We start from the raw sequence: 17,220 nt of genomic DNA, 5'->3' as shown, positions 1-17,220 counted from the left end.
TGAGTTCATGTTCTTTGCAGGGACATGGATGAAGCTGGAAACCATCATTCTCAGCAAACTAACACAAGAACAGAAAACCAAACACTGCACATGCACACTCATATGTGGGGGTTCAACAATGAGAACACATGGACCAGGGAGGGGAATGCCACACAACGGGGCCTGTCAGGGGTTGTGGGGCTTGGGGAGGGATAGCATTAGGAGAAATACCTAATGTAGATGACGGGTTGATGGATGCAGCAAACCACCATGGCACGTGAATACCTATGTGACAAACCTGCACATTCTGCACATATGCCCCAGAACTTAAAATATAATTTAAAAAATATAATTTGACTTCCTCTCTTTCTATTTGAATATGCTTTATTTTTCTCTCTTTTCTTATTGTCCTGGGCAGACATTCCATTGCTTTGTTGAATAGAAGTTGTGAGAGAGGCTATCCTTTTCTTGTGACAATTTTGAAGGAGAATGCTTCCAGCTTTTGCCCATTCAGTATGATATTGGCTGTGGGTTTGTCATAGATGGCTCTTATTATTTTGAGGTAAGTTTATTCAATTCCTAATTTATTGAGAGTCTTTAACATGAAGGAATGTTGATTTATATTGAAGGCCTTTTCTGCATCTATTGAGATAATTATGTGTTTTTTGCCTTTAGTATTGTTTATGTGATGAATTACATTCATTGATTTGTGTATGGGGAACCAGCGTTGCATCCGAGAGATGAAGCCGACTTGATCGTGGTTGATAAGTTTTTCGATGTGCTGCTGGATTTGGTTTGCCAGTATTTTATTGAGAATTTTTGCAATGATGTTCCTCAGGGATACTGGCCTGAAGTTTTCTTTTCTTTTCTTTTCTTTTTTTTTTTTTATCTCTGCCAGGTTTTGGTATCAGGATGATGCTGGTTTCATGAAATGATTTAAGGAGGAGTCCCTCTTTTTCAATTGTTTGGAATATTTTCAGTAGAAATGTTATCAGCTCCTCTTTGTACCTCTGGTAGAATTCAGCTGTGAATCCATCGATCCTTGGCTTTTTTTTTTGGCTGGTAGGCTACTTATGACTGCCTCAATTTCAGAAATAATTATTGGTCTATTCAGGGATTCAACTTCTTTTTGTTTCAGTCTTGGGAATGCATATGTCCAGGAATTTATCCATTTCTTCTAGATTTTCTAGCTCATTTTGCATAGAGGTGCTTATACTATTCTCTAATGGTCATCTGTGTTTCTGTGAGGTCAGTGGTGATATGCCCCTTATCATTTCTGATTGTGTCTATTTGATTCTTCTCTATTTTTTTCTTTATTAGTCTAGCTAGCAGTTGATCTATTTTATTATTACTATTATTTTAAAAAAAAGAGCTCCTGGATTTCTTGATTTTTTTAAGGGCTTTTTTTTGTGTGTGTCTCTATCTCCTTCAGTTCTACTCTGATCTTGGTTACTTCTTGTCTTCTGCTAGCTTTGGGGTTTGTTTGCTCTTGGTTCTCTAGTTATTTTAGTTGTGATGTTAGGGTGTTTATTTGAGATGTTTCCAGCTTTTTGATGTGGGCATTAAGTGCTATAAGTATCCCTCTTAGCCCTGCTTTACCTGTGTCCCAGAGATTCTAGTACATTGTCTCTGATCTCTTTGGTTTCAAATAACTTCTTGATTTCTGCCTTAATTTTATTATTTACCCAGTAGTCATTCAGGTGCAGGTTGTTCAATTTCCATGTAGTTGTGTAATTTTGAGTGAGTTTCTTAATCTTTAGTTCTAATTTGATTACACTGTCGTCTGATGGACTGTTTGTTATGTTTTCAGTTCTTTTGCATTTGCTGAGGAGTATTTCACTTCCAAATATTTGATAGATTTTAGAGTAAGTTCCATAAGGAACAGAGATAAATGTATGTTCTGTTAATTTTGGATGGAGAGTTCTGTAGATATCTACCAGGTCAACTTGATCCAGAGTTGAGTTCAAGTCCTGAATATCTTTGTTAATTTTCTGTCTTGATGATCTGTCTAATATTAACAGTGAATGTTAATGTCTCCCACTTTTATTGTTTGGGAGTCTAAGTTTCTTTTTAAGTCTCTAAGCACTTTTTTTAATTTGAGTGCTCCTGTATTGGGTGTATACACATATTTAGAATAGTTAGCTGTTTTTGTTTAATTGGATCCTTATGTAATGACTTTTTTGATCTTTGTTGAGTTAAAGCCTATTATGTCAGAAACTAAGACAGCAACATCTACTATTTTTCTGCTTTCCATTTGCTTGGTAGATTTTCCTACGTCCCTTTTGTTGAGCATATGTGTATCTTTGCATGTGAGCTGGTTCTCTAGAAAACAACACCAATGATTCTTGACTCTATCCACCTTGCTATTTTGTGTTTTTTTCATTGAGACATTTAGCCCATTTACATTTAAGGTTAATATTGTCATGTGTATATTATATCCTGTAATCATAATGCTAGCTGGTTACTTTGCAGACTTGTTGAGGTAGTTGCTTCATAGTGTTATTGGTCTGTGTACTCAGTGTGTTTTTGTAATGGCTGGTAACAATTTTTCCTTCCCATATTTAGTGCTTCTCTTAGGAGCTCTTGCAAGGCAGGCCTGGTGGTGATGAATTCCCTCAGTATTTGCTTGTCTGTAAAAGATTTTATTCCTCTTTTGCTCATGAAGCTTCATTTGGCCAGATATGGTATTCAGGGTTTAAAATTTTTTCTTTAAGAATGGTGAATATTGGCCCCAATCTTTTCTGGCTTGTAGCATTTCTGCTGAGAGCTCTGCTGTCATTCTGATGGGTTTCCCTTTGTAGGTGACCTGACTTTTCTCTCTGGCTGCCGTTAACATTTTTTTCTTCATTTTAACCTTGGAGAATCTGATGACTGTGTCTTGGGGGTGGTCTTTTCATAAAGTATCTTACTGGGGTTATCTGGATTTCCTGAATTTGAATTTTGGCATGCCTTGTTAAGCTGGGGAAGTTTTCCTGGATGAGATCCTGAAGTATTTTATCCAGCTTGGTTTCAATCTCCCTGTCTTCTTTAGGTTCCCCAATCAGTCTCAGGTTTGGTCTTTTTCCATAATCCCATAATTCCCAGAGGTTTTGTTTGTTCCTTTCGTTCTTTTTTTCTTTAAATCTTGTCTGTCTGTCTGCCTTATTTCAGCAAGATAGCCTTGAATTTCTAAAATTCTTTCCTCCATTTTGTCTGTCTGGCTATTGATACTGTGGTTGCCTTGTGAAGTTCTCATGTTGTGTTTTTCAGCTTTATTAGCTCATTTATATTTCTCTCTAAACTAGTTATTCAGGTTAACAGCTCTTGTAATGTTTTATCATGGTTCTTAGCTTCTTTGCATTGAGATAGAACATGCTCTTTTAGCTCAGTGAAGTTTGCTGTTACCCACATTCTGAAGCCTACTTCTGTCAGTTCATCCATCTCAGCCTCAGCCCAGTTCTATGACTTTGCTGATGAGGTGTTGTAATCATTTGGAGGAGAAAAGGCACTCTGGATTTTTGAGGTTTCAGTTTTTTATTTATTCTTTTTTATCTTATTGAGTTTATCTAGTTTCAATCTTTGAGGATGCTGATGTTTGGATAGGGTTTTTGTGGGGACTTTTTTGTTCATGCTGTTGTTAATTACTGTTATTTTTCTTTTAACAGGCAGGCTTCTCTTCTGTAGGGCTGCTGTGGTTTGCTGGGGGTCCACTCCAGGTCCTATTGGCCTGGGCCTCTCCTGTCCCTGGAGGTGTCACCACTGGAGGCAGTAGAACAGCAAAAATGGCTGGCCTGCTACTTCTTCTGGGAGCTTCATCCCAGAGGGGAACCAGCCTGACACCAGAGGGAATGCTCCCGAATAAGGTGTCTGACGACCCATTGTGGGGTCTCACACAGTCAGGAAGCATGGGATCAGAGACCCACTTAACACAGCACTCTGACTTCCACTTGGCAGAGAGGATGCCCTGCGCTGGGGGGAATCCCACTCTTGTGGACTGTCTGAATTTCTCAGAGCCAGCAGGGGAAAAACTAAGCCACTGATCGTAGAGACTGTGGCCACTGCTCCTCCCAAAGGCATCTGCCACAGGGGGATCGGAGTTTTGTCCATAACCCCCTGTCTGGAGTTGCTGAAATTCCTACAGGGAGGCCTTACCCAGTGAGGAGGAGTGGGTCTGGGTCCAGCCAAAACAGGCAGTCTGGCCATGATCTGTCACAGCCACTGTGCTGTGCTGTGGGAAATTTCTTCTGGTCTAAACCACTCAGTCTCCCTGGCACCAGCCAGGGGACTGGAGCTGCAGTGGTGGCTGCCACACCTCTGGCAAGGAGCTCAGTCATCCTAGGCAGCAGGCAGCCACAGTGATGGCTGTCACCCATCCTTTCAGGAGCTCAGTCATCTTAGGCAGTCTCCAGCCATGTGGCCTTTGAGAATCTGCACAGCTCTGTGCTTGGGATCCAAGGCCCTGATGGCATGGGATCATGAGGGAATCTCCTGATCCTTGGGTTCCATAGATCTGTGGAAGAAGTGTGGTTTCCTGAGTGGGGTTGCACAGTCACTCACTACCTCCCTTGGGTGGGTGGGAACTCCCCTTGCACCATGCAGCTCCCAGGTGGGCTGTCACTCCACCCTGCTTTTACACACTCTCCATGGGTCCTGCCAACTGCCTAATCAGTCCCAATGAGAGAGAACCTGGATACCTTAGTTGCTGGTGCAGGATTCAGTCTCCATTTTTGTTCTTGGTGGGAGCCTTCAACCGTAGCTGTTTCTAGATGGCTACTTAGCCCCTCTCTGCTGTAATGCTCTTATTTTTTATCTTTGTTAGTTTAAAGTCTGTTTTATCTGAAATTAGGGTTACAACCCCAGCTTTTTTTCTGATTTTCATTTGCTTGGTTTATTTTCCTTCATCCCTTAATTTTGAGCCTATGGATGTCATTGCATGTAAGAAGGGTCTCTTAGAAACATCATACCATTGGGTCTTGCTTTTTTATATAGCTTTCTACTCTCTGTCTTTTAAATTGGGCATTTAGTCATTTACATTTAAAGTTAGTATTGATATATGTGGATTTGATCCTGACATGGTGTTGTTAGCTGGTCATTATGTTGGCTTGTTTATGTGGTTGCTTTATAGTGTCACTGATCTGTGTATTTAAGTGTGTTTTTGTATTCATTGGTAATGTTTTCTTCTTTTCACATTTAGAGTTTTTTTCGAGATCTCTTGTAAGGCATGTCAGGTGATAATGTACTTCATCAGCATTTGCTTATCTGAGAAGGATCTTATTTCTTCTTTGCTTCAGAAGCTTCTTTGGCTGGAAGTGAAAGTCTTGGTTGAAGTTTTTTTTTTTTTCTTTAAAAATGTTGAATATAGGGTCACAATCTCTTCTGGGTTTCAGGGTTTATACTGAGAGTTCCACTGTTAGCCTTATGGGGTTTTCTTAGTAGGTTACCTGCCCTTTCTCTCTAGCTATCTTTAGCATTCTTAAAGAAAGATATTTTTAAACAAACAAAAAATCACGATAATTTCATTGCAGGCAAAAAGCACTAAAAGAAATATTAATGAGATTTCTCCAGGCAAGAAAATATGACCTGAGATGATCCTCATTTAACACAAGATAAAATAAAGACCATCAAAAGAGCAAGTATAGAATATAAATATTATTTACAAATGATAGTAATAATAATCTACCAAGTTTGAGATACATAAGTGTATAATAATAATAGTGTAAGAATGTGGGTGGAATAAATTGAATTAAAGTGCAAGGTGCTTGGATTTTTTGAGAACTGATGGGAATATTAATTCATACTAAACTATAAGATGTCAAAGATTAATGTAAACCCTGGAATAATCACAAATTAATAATAAAAGAATGCATAAATGATAATACAGGGGAAAATGCAATTAAAAAATATAAAACTAAAAGTAGTACTATATAAACTCACCATTGCAGTTGGAGCTTTAGCATACCTATCTTAATAACTAATCAAACAAAAATAAAATATATCAGTGGAGATATAGAAAACTTGAATAACGAAATTTGACATCCTATAAAAACATTACACCAAACAATTGCATAAAACATTATTTTTTTCAAATTCACATAGAACATTTAACAAAAGTGACCATATACTGGGCCATGAAGCAAGTCACAATAAGTATCAATGTATTGAGTTTATATGGCATGTAATTGCAGACCTGCTCCAGTAAAACTGGGCACCATGCAGGATCCCATGGCCCTAGGCTCCAGACTGTCCTGGTAGACTCAGTCTCCAGGCTTGCCCCCACCGCAGATGAGGCTGAAACCTGCAGACTCAAGGCCAGCACCCATGGATTGAGCAGCCAGGCCTATCTCAGTGCCAGACTAGCCCCCAGAGCTCTGGCTTGCTCCATAGACTCAGATTCCAGGCCTGCTCAAAGCTTCAGTTCTGCCCTACTGCCAGGCTGGCTCCCACAGCTCTAGTTGCCAGGCTGGCACTTGAAGACCCCAAGTCCAGACATCCCCCACAGACTTAGGCATCAAACTGCCCACAGAAGACTGCCAACATAGGCCAAAACTTCAAGCCTGCCCCAGCCCTAAGATTGGCCCTCATAGTCCTAAAATACGGGCTGGCACTTGCAAACCCAAGCTCCACACCAGCCCCCATACCCTCAGGCCCCTGGTGAGCACCCACGGACCCAACCTCCAGGTTGGCCCCAATACACAGGCTTAAGACCTGCTCAGTGCCAGGCTTAGTCTTAATAATTAAAAGTCTTAATAATTAAAGTTTTAATAATTAATAACTTACCGACACAGTGAATGCCAGGTCCACATGTCTTCATTGATCATTTCTTCCAAATTCCTAAAAAAAATTGTTTACAAACTCATTCAGAGAATAGAAAAGGAAGAAACGTTTATGTTTTTTTATGAAGAGAGCATAACCTAGATACCAACAGCTGATAAATTCTTTAATACAAAGTGGAATTATAGGCCTACATCTTTCATAAAAGTTTATGCCAAAATTCTTTTTTCTTAATTTTTTTGAGACAGATTATCTTTCTGTCACTCAGGCTGGAGTACAGTGGCATGATCATTGCTCACTGCAACTCCTTTAACTCATGGGCTCAAGTGATCCTCCTGTCTCACTCTCCCAAGTAGCTAGGAGTACAGGTGTACACTTCAATACCTGGCTGATTTTTATTTATTTATTTATTTTTTGTAGAGACAGGGTCTGACTATGTTGTCTAGGCTGCTCTCAAATTCTTGGCCTCAAGCAATCCTCCTACCTTGTCCTCCCAAGGCACTGGGATTACTAGCATGAGCCACTGTGTCAAGCTGATGCCAAAATCATTAAATATTTTCGGAAAATTTAATACACAGAAAGGATATTATATCATGACAAAGTGGAGGTTATTTCAGGTTGGTTTAACATATGAAATTGACTACATAAAGACAGTAAAGAAGAAAAAAACTGTATGATCATCTCAACGTGTAGAAAAAAATTTGATATCTAACACTATTTATAATAAATTTTTAGCATAAAGAAGAAAAAAATTATATGATCATCTCAACATGTAGAAAAAAAATTTGATAATATCTAACACTTATTTATGATAAATCTTTGGCAAACAAGGAATAGACAAGAACTACCTTAATCTAATAAAGGGAACCTACAGAAAACCTACAACAAATGTATTACTCTATAGCGAAAAGTTGGAAAGTTTTCCCTGACCTCAGAAACAAGAAAACAAAGTTCACTAGTATAATTTTAATTTAACATGGTAATGGAAATTTTAGTGTGATAAGAAGAAAGATAAGGCAAGTAAAAATAAGTTAAAATCATAAGAAGAGAAAAAGAAATAAAACTGTCATTGTTTAAAGGGAGCATGACTGTTTACATAGAACATTCAAAATATCTATAGGGTCACTATTAAAATTAATGAGTGAATTTAGTAAGATTATTAGAGACGAAGATAAAATGTAGTAATAGCCATTTTGACTGGTGTGAGATTGTATCTCATTGCGGTTTTGATTTGCATTTCTCTATTGATCAGTGATGTTGAGCTTTTGGCTATTACTAAAAATTCGGAAAATAACAGATGCTGGCAAGGTTGTGGAGAAAAAGGAATGCTTAAACACTGTTGGCAGGAGTATAAATTAGTTCAACCATTGTGAAGGAAAATGTGGCAATTCCTTAAAGACCCAGAGGAAGAAATACAATTTGACCCAGCAATCCCATTACTGGGTATATACCCAAAGGAATATAAATCATTCTATTATAAAGATAAATGGACACTTATGTTCATTGCAACACTACCCCCAATAGCAAAGACATGAAATGAACCCAAATGCCCAACAACAGTAGACTGCATTAAAAAAATGTGGTGCATATCCACTATGGAGTACTATGCAGCCATAAAAATGAATGAGATCATGTTCTTTGCAGGGCTATGGATGGAGTTGGAAGCTATTATCCTCAGCATACTAGAGCAGGAACAGAAAACCAAACACCACCATGTTCTTACTTATAAATGGGAGCTGAATGATGAGAACACATGGACACATAGAGTGGAACAACACACATTGGGATCTATCAGAGGGTGGAGGGTGGGAGGAAGGAGAGGATCATAAAAAGTAACTAATGGGTACCAGGCTTAATACCTGAGTGATTAAATAATCTGTACAGTAAACCCCCATGACACAAGTTTACCTATATACCAAATGTGCACATGTACTCCTGAGCTTTAAAATTTAACACAAAGATAAACTATAATTACCTTTCTATATACCAGTGAAAAAACATTTAGAAAATATTTTAATAATATCATTTATGAAATCAAATAAAAAATAGCAAATACCTAGAAATAAATATAAAAATATATATGTATAATAGCTTTATACTGAATAGTAGAAACTAATGTTAAGATAAAATTTAAAAAAATACACAAATAGAAATATATACCATGTTAGAGCGTGAAAGGCTCAGTAATACAAAATGTAGCAATTATTTTCAAATTCAAGTATTAATTCAAAGCAATCCCAATAATTTTTAAATGTTTTTGTGATTACTGTCTAGTGATTCTACCTTTTATATGGAAATAAAGGATTCAAGAATATACAAGACAATTTGGAAGTAAAATAACGTGAAATATATATAATGCCATATATTAATATACCAAGTTATTTTAAAGTGACAGTAATTAAGATAATGGAATATAGATACTAAGACAAATAACTAATGAAGTGGAATAGAAAGCAAAATAAGAGACCTATATAGATAAAGTCACACAAATTATACCAAAGTTTTCATGCACTGGGGAAAAATGTTGTTTTCAATAAATGATTTTAATCAATTAAGTATCTACAAGGGGAAAAGTGTGATTCTTGACCACCATTTCACAATAAGTACCAGAATCAGTCTCAGATAGACTGAAGACCTAAAGCTGAACTGTAAAATAATAAAACTTCTTGGAGGTAACAGAGGAGAATATCTCAATGATAGTAGAGTAGACACATATTTATTAAACTGGGCATAAAATCTATAACCATAATGAAATATAGTGATATATTGAGCTCTCATTATCTAGTTATTACAAACTGTACCAGTTTTTCCTTCTCTAATAATGGAAATAGAAAATAAATAAATAAATAGAAGAAAATACACATTTCTTTGAACATCATGACAAAGATTCTTTAGAGAAATAGCATGGTTATGACAACAATATGAATAATAGGTAATATTTTCATTGTGCTTTTATAGTGTTTCAGTGTTCACAATAAACTTTCAAATATGCAATTTTTTAATATAGTTGAATAATTATATTTGCTTGATTTGATCTGGAGTGAAATCCTGCTCTTAAAATCTTTTATTCCTTTTCAGTTTATGCACTCTCTACTTCAAATCTACTATTTATAAACATAACTTTCTTCTTGTCCTATTGTTTTTGCACCATTTATGTTTAATTCATCACTTTTCTTTAAACTTTATTTCCTGATAATCAAATGAATTTAATCCTCAAACTTAGACAAGAAATTATGTTGTAATTTTCTCTAAATTATTCATTCAACAATTAAATATTAAGTATTGTTGAAGGCTGAATAATAAAAAATATCCATATTTTAATTTCTAGGACTTTTGCATGTTATCTTATATGACAAAAGGGACTTTGCATAAGTGGTTAAGTTGAGAATCTTGATACTGGAAGGTTATTCTGGATTGTTCAAGAGGGCACAAAATGTAACCACCAAAATTATTACAAGAGGAAGGAAAGAGGGTCAGAGGAGGAGAAGGCAAAGTGATTATGAAAGCAGAGATTGGAGTGGTGCACTCTGAAGGAGGAAGAATGGGGGCTAGTCAAAAATTATGAGCAGCCACTGAAAGCTAAAAATGGCAAAGAAATAGATTTTCCCCTCAGAGTTTAGAAGAAACCAGCCTTGCTAACACCTTGATTTTAGCCCAGTGAAATAGATTTTAGATTTTTGACCTCCAGAACTGTAAAACTATGTTGTTTAGGCTACTATGTTTGTGACAATTTTCCACAACAACAATAGAAAATTAATACAAATGTTGGTACCAGGAGTGGTTGTTGCTGTAACATATATTTAAAGATGTAGAAGTGGTTTTGGAACTGGGCATTGGGAAGAGGTTAAAATAATTTTGAGGAGTGTGATAGAAAAAGCCTTGATTGCCTTGAATAAAACTGCTAGAAAATATGGATGTTGAAGATTTTGTTGGTCAGAACTCAGAGAAAGTGAGGAACATTGTAGAAGAAAGCCTAAATCATCTTTGAGAATACGTAAATCATCATAAAAAGACTTGATGAAATATGGATTTTAAAGATGTTGCTGGTGAGTATTCAGGAAGTAGTGAAAAACATGTTGTTGAAGACTGGGGGAAAGATAATTCCGGCTGTATAGTGGCAGAAACAGCTGAACTGTGTTCTACAGTTATGTGAAGAACACAGCTTGAGTAATGAACTTGGATATTCAGTTGAGGAGATTTTCAAGGAAAGCATTGAATGTATAATGCAGTTTCTTCTTGCTGCCTATAGTAAAATGAGAAGGAAAATAAATATAATTAAGGAAAGAATTGCTATGCAAACAATCACCAGGACTTAATTATTTAGGAAATTCTCATTTTATGCAGATTTTAAAAAATGATAAATTAAGGTTCACTGTCAGGGAAGTGTTCTCCAGAGAGAATGTTGAGTGGGGCTGGACAATATTTTGCTAGTGCTGGAAGATAAAGCATGTGACTTATAGATCTGATCAACCATCTCAGCAAAAGCCAGGAATATAGACTAAATATATAAAAATATTTTCTGTATAAATATCTGTGGAGGAACCTTTTTTTTTAATGGCTGGAATCCTCATAATATACACAAGAGAAGCATGAGTTTCTGAGAATGTTATGCCAGCAGAAACACTGAGAGTTTGGGATGAAAATGAACAGAGACAGGAAGGATGAAAGAATTAAATGGACAAATCTATACAGGCAGGAATCAGGCTGGCAGAGTGACTCAGTTGCAAACATGTGCTATACTTTAAGAAAAATGATGGCTAACTCTGAGGATAGAGCTGAAAGCCCAGGGGTGGAGCCATGGGCCAAGGTAGTGGAATCTCAAGCCGCAGTAGATTATTCACAGACATTGATATCTAACAGAGTTTACTCAGTTTGACTTAAAAATTGCTTGAGGCCAATGATTCCATTTTTCTTTTATTTTCCCATTTTATGGAGTTAAAATGTCTATGTTTGTTATTCTATCTATGTTCAATCATTGTATTTTTGGAGCAGAAAATGTGTTTTCTAATTTTACAGTTCTACAGATATAGGGTAATTTCACCACAGGATGGAATACATACAGAATCTCACTATACCTGATTTAGATGATTTACACTATAGCAACTGAGACTTTAGAGTTGATGATATTTGGATATGACATTGGACTTGAGTTAATACCGAAATGAGGTGATAGTTTTGTAGATGTTAGTTTAGTTTTGAGTGACTGTATTTGCATGTGGGATAGACATGAATGTTTGGGGTTCAAGACAGACTGTGGTAGGCTGAATAATATACCCTAAAGATACCAATTTTCTAATCCCTGGAAGTTTTGAATCTTATCGTACATTGCAAATGACAATTTGCAGGTGCGATTAAAATCTTAGATTATCCAGGTGGGTCCTAAGTGTTATTACAATTGTGCATATAAGAAATAGGTAAAAGAAGATTTGATTACAGAAGAAATGCAATATGACAACATTGCAGAGATTAGAATGATGCAGTCAAAAACCAAGACATGCTAGCAGCCACAAGAAGCTAAAAAAGGCAAGGAGTACAATAGCTTCTGATGCCTTCAGAAAGAATCAGCCCTTCCAATAACTTGATTTTAGCTCTGAATGACTCATTTTGTACTTATGTCTTCCAGAAATGTAAGAGATTAAATTTCTATCATTTTAATCCACAAAGTATATGGTAATTTGTTACAGAGGCAATATGAAACCAATCAAGGTAACACGCACAGAGGTTTTTGCAATAATCTAAATAAGAGATCAAAATGGTTTAGAGTTGGTGGCAGAACTGATGTTGAGACTAGATTCTATATATATATATATATATATTTAATTTTATTATTATTATACTTTAAGTTTTAGGGTACATGTGCACAATGTGCAGGTTAGTTACATATGTATACATGCGCCATGCTGGTGTGCTACACCCATTAACTCGTCATTTAGCATTAGGTATATCTCCTAATGCTATCCCTCTCCCCTCCCCCAACCCCGCAATTCTAGATATATTTTAAAGGTAAGCCCTATAGGATTTGGTGATGTACTGGATGTTCACTGCTAGAGAAAGAGGGCAATCGAGGATGATGCCAAAGGTATGTTGGGGTGTGTGTGTGTGTGCGTGTGTGTGTGTGTGTGTAGACATATTTACGTTTGCTTAAACAACTGAGTGAATAGTAGTGCCAATTTCTGAGATGCAGAATACTTATGGATGAGCAGGTTTAGAAGGGGTATAAAACAAGAATTTTGTTTTGCACATATTAAGTTTGAGGTATCTATTACACATCTAAGTGGAAATGTCAATAAATTAGTTGTACATATAAATCTGAAAATTAGAAGTGTGGTCTGGAACAGAGATATAAATTTAGAATTCATCAGCGTTTAGATGGCATATAAAATCATTGGACTGGATGATATTGTATACTAAATGTGTGCAGATAAGAAAAAAAGAGGTCCAAGGTCTAAGTTTTTGGGCTATTCAACATTTAAAGATTGAAGAGGTAAAGAGAAACCAGCAACAGAAGCTGAGAAGGAATAGATAATATGATAAAAGGGAAACCAACAAAGCAGAGTGACATGATAACCAAGAGTAGAATATTTCATGAAGGGGCTCAGTTGTATCAAGTGCTGCTAGTGGAATTGTAAATGTGAAAGCCATTCCATGGAATGGTAAGGACAAAAATCTGAAATAAGTTTGGGAGAGAAAAGAAACTAGTAATAGTGATTATCTCCAGTAATGGGTCTGGGAATCTAGTATAGGAGAATGAATTTTGCCCATCCTCCTTTTGTTCTTTTTGAATTATCCACCATATATATGCATTCAATTTTTCAATTAAAATCTAGTTTAAAAAGAGATTGTTAATTGGAGAAAAGGAAGTGGAGATAACTAATATGAATAATTCTTTTGGGAAGTTTTTCTATATAAAGCTGACAGAAAATGGGGTGGGAGCTGGAAGAGGCTGTGAAGGAAAAGGGATTTTTTAAGTGGAAAAGGGATTTTTAAGTGGTAGGAGTTACTACTTTTTTTGAACACTGATGGGACAAAATCTACAAAGAGTTAAGAAAAAATGATGATATGGAAGAATGTGAGTTAACAAAAAAGCTATATGCATAAATAGTGAAGAAAATCCAATCCTGTGTTATGAGTCGAATTATGTCCCCCAAATTTATATTTAAGTTCTAACATCTGGTACTTGTGAATATTACTTTATTTGGAATTGGATCTTTGCAGATGTAATCAAATAAAGATGAGATCATACTGAATTAAGTTGTGCCCTAATCTAAGTGACTAGTGTTCTTATAAGAAAAGGAAATCTTTTTCTTATAAGAACAAAGGGAGAAACAGACATAGACAAAAAGTGGATGCCACATGATGATGAAGGCACAGATATTGGTGTAATGCATCTACAAGCCACACAATACCAGGAACTGTCAGACTAGGAGAGAGAGGCATGGAACAGAGTCTCCCTTAGAACCTCTGGAGTAAACCAATCCTGCTGACACCTTGATTTTGGACTTGTAGTATCCAGAATTGTGAGACAATATATGATGGTTTTAGCCAATCAGTTTCTGGTAGTTTCTTACAGTAGCCTTAGGAAACTAGTATGCCCAGTTAGAGGAGTTAAATGCAGCAAAAAGAAAGCATCTGCTCTAACAGGACTGAAGGTGGGGTATTGGGGTAAAGATGAACGCAGACTACTATATTTTCTGGTGGAGAAATGTAATTGCCAGGTAGCATTAATGGCCCACTTGAAGTTTGTCATTTTATATTTAAATTGAAGATGATTATTATGGTTACACATTTTTTCTTCTCATGCACATTTATCTTGCAAAGGTGTGTGGCATAATTGGAGGTTTAAATTTATTAAAAATTAAGTGTTTTTTTCAGCAAAGATGTCAAAAAAGAGAGTGGGGTAAAGGGAACTGAGGATGTATGCAAGGAAATATTTGTGCTAATTCACCATGAGCCTATAAAAATCTAAGATAGGTAAGGATTTATGGTGGGCAACAGAAGAAAAGCCACAGAAAGGTCATTAGCAAGGAACAGGGAAAAGGTAGTAGAATCAATGATCAGTCTTAGAGGTAGAATTGTTAGAATGGGGTTATTAGAGGTGCCTGAGGTATCAGTTGGAGAGTGAAACGTTTGAATTTGAGATTTTGGAGGGATATGTGCAGTAGTAAACCACTAAAGTAGGATGTAAGACAAAATAACTGGAGAAGAGAAAGTCAAATAATTAAAATGTTAGATATGAGATTGATCATCTAATAGTAAAATTACTAGGAATTAAGACAAAGGTACTTTTGGAGAAAGTGATAGCCAGACGGAAAATTATCACAAAGTGAAGTAGAGTACTAGGAGTCAGGTGATGAATACAACAAGGAAAGGTCACAGGTGATACAAGTTGATGACATGAGATTCAAAGTTGGCTATTTTTGGAAGTAAGAAAGGAGAATGACCTGGAAATAGCATTGAGGAATAAAGCAGACTCTATTGCATTTTTGGGTTCAGTGGTAGGAGAGGATGTAGGGAGGAAAACATCACCCCCTCTTGAAGGCTGCAGGAAAAGCAATGAATTTGAGAGAGAGTTGGGTTTCAGATACAGCAAGAGGACAGAGTTATCATTCAGATTGGAGTCAGAGGAGGACATAGAGGGTGTTGCCGATGACAGTGAGTTTCAAAGAGATAATGCCTAATGGTGACATAAACCTAAGGTCTTTGTGATCTAAGAGGGAAGATCAGATGTAGGCAGCATCGAATTAGAAATGTCTTTGTAAAAGCGCTAGTGATTTGAGACGCTCACTTTGGGGAGCTCAGTTTTAATTTCTAGATCAAATCACTCTTTTTCTTTTCTTTTCTTTTCGAGACGGAGTCTCGCTCTGTCGCCCAGGCTGTAGTGCAGTGGCGCGATCTCCGCTCACTGCAAGCTCCGCCCCCCCAGGTTCATGCCATTCTCCTGCCTCAGCCTCCCGAGTAGCTGGGACTACAGGCGCCTGCCACCACGCCCGGCTGATTTTTTTTTTGCATTTTTAGTAGAGACGGGGTTTCAGCGTGTTCGCCAGGATGGTCGCGATCTCCTGACTTCGTGATCCACCCGCCTCGGCCTCCCAAAGTGCTGGGATTACAGGCGTGAACCATAGTGCCCGGCCCACTCTTTTCCTTTCTTTCAAACTTACTGAATTTTCATTTTCTAAAAGTAATACACACTAATAGAAAAAAATATGAACATTACAGACATGTATCATTTAAAGAGGGAAAATGTCTGCAATTCCTTTCCAGGGAATAATTCTCCAAAATTTGAATTTCTGAGTGAAATATTTTCTAAATTTTCTTTTTATTTCGAATTTGTGCACTTTTTAATGTTTACTGGCAATTAAGATTTTTTCCTATAAATTGCCTGGTCATATACCCCATATTTTTATTCCACATTAATTGTATTTTTTTCATAGACATTACAAGTGTTTTTTATTAGGTTGTACCATGAGAAATTTCCATTTTTGTAGGTCAAAATAGTTTAATATAAGCAATCTCATATAGTTCAATTTAATATATATGGGATATTATCTGGTAGATGTAAGTTAGCATGGTTTACATTATCTTAATTTTTAAATTATTTTCAGAAATATTCTTTAAGAGGAAATTGACTTTTAAAATAAAAAACAACACTACAGCAACTAAAGGCTTCAGAAAACTGTTTAATTCCATATGAATAATACTTTATCTTCTACTTAGTGAAGTCTTCAAAAAATAAACTTACTACACTTTCTTGGACATAATAATGTGTTTATCAGAAAAATAGAATGGTCTAATTTTGCCTACACATACAATTAAGTTTACCAAACTAGCATACAAAGTGTTACTACATTGTATCCTGCTTTACATTTTAAAGTGCTTTCACATAAGTTTATTCTTTCCATGATTCCTAAAACAAGATGTAGTTATAAGAAACTGAGACTCAGAGAGATCAAACAGTCAAGATTCGCAGGTATTTTGTAAACAAGACTGCACTAGTGAAATTTCAAAGCAAAACATCTAAGATATTATTGAAAATTCCATATCTATGTTTAAAATACAAATTCTAATTTATAAATAAAATGACTATGAAAGAAACATTCTTTACAGTTAAACATATACATTTGTAACTAAATTGAGCATATTGGTTATTTAAAATACTAAAAAATATTAAAAAGAGGACTTACAACCTTGGAAGAGACATTTCCCCTGCCTGTATGTTGCCTGGACTTGAGCATAGTAAGTTGAAACTGGTGATGTTGAGTGATGACATCATAAAGGGATTGTAAATAAAAGAAATTTAAAGGGGACAGAGTAGTCATATTTTAAAGTGCGCAGGTGTTTTTGAAACCTATTCTTAAATTGTGGATGTGTTCACACTCAACTTTTTAAAGCTTGAACTGAATTAGTCAGTATTCATTAATTGAATCTACCTGTTTGGTTTATTAAATATGTAATTATTTCATAACCTATTTTAACACTAACTTTGAATGTGCA

The 17,220-nt window shown here is 36.1% G+C and overlaps 1 protein-coding gene across 3 annotated transcripts in view; it reads right to left on the bottom strand.

Annotated features, from left to right (window-relative positions):
• Nucleotides 1-17,004, bottom strand: part of CYLC1 (cylicin 1) — a 48,949-nt gene extending 31,945 nt beyond the window's left edge. Inside the window, exons 1-3 of one of the 3 annotated variants that reach the window (XM_054471879.2) lie at nucleotides 16,914-16,939; nucleotides 6,736-6,789; nucleotides 5,893-5,929 (exon numbers count right to left, since the gene is read on the bottom strand). In XM_054471879.2, coding sequence (XP_054327854.1) covers nucleotides 5,893-5,929; nucleotides 6,736-6,769 — 71 coding nt within the window. In that variant the 5' untranslated portion in view covers nucleotides 6,770-6,789; nucleotides 16,914-16,939. Of the gene's footprint in view, nucleotides 1-5,892; nucleotides 5,930-6,735; nucleotides 6,790-16,910 lie in introns of all 3 variants that reach the window. The other 2 variants (XM_054471877.2, XM_054471878.2) reach the window with 2 other exon arrangements.
• Nucleotides 17,005-17,220: the final 216 nt, after the last annotated feature.

The sequence above is a fragment of the Pongo pygmaeus genome, chromosome X (assembly GCF_028885625.2).
Source record: "Pongo pygmaeus isolate AG05252 chromosome X, NHGRI_mPonPyg2-v2.0_pri, whole genome shotgun sequence".
Taxonomy (NCBI): domain Eukaryota; kingdom Metazoa; phylum Chordata; class Mammalia; order Primates; family Hominidae; genus Pongo; species Pongo pygmaeus.
This window is presented reverse-complemented; position numbering and strand designations above follow the sequence as displayed.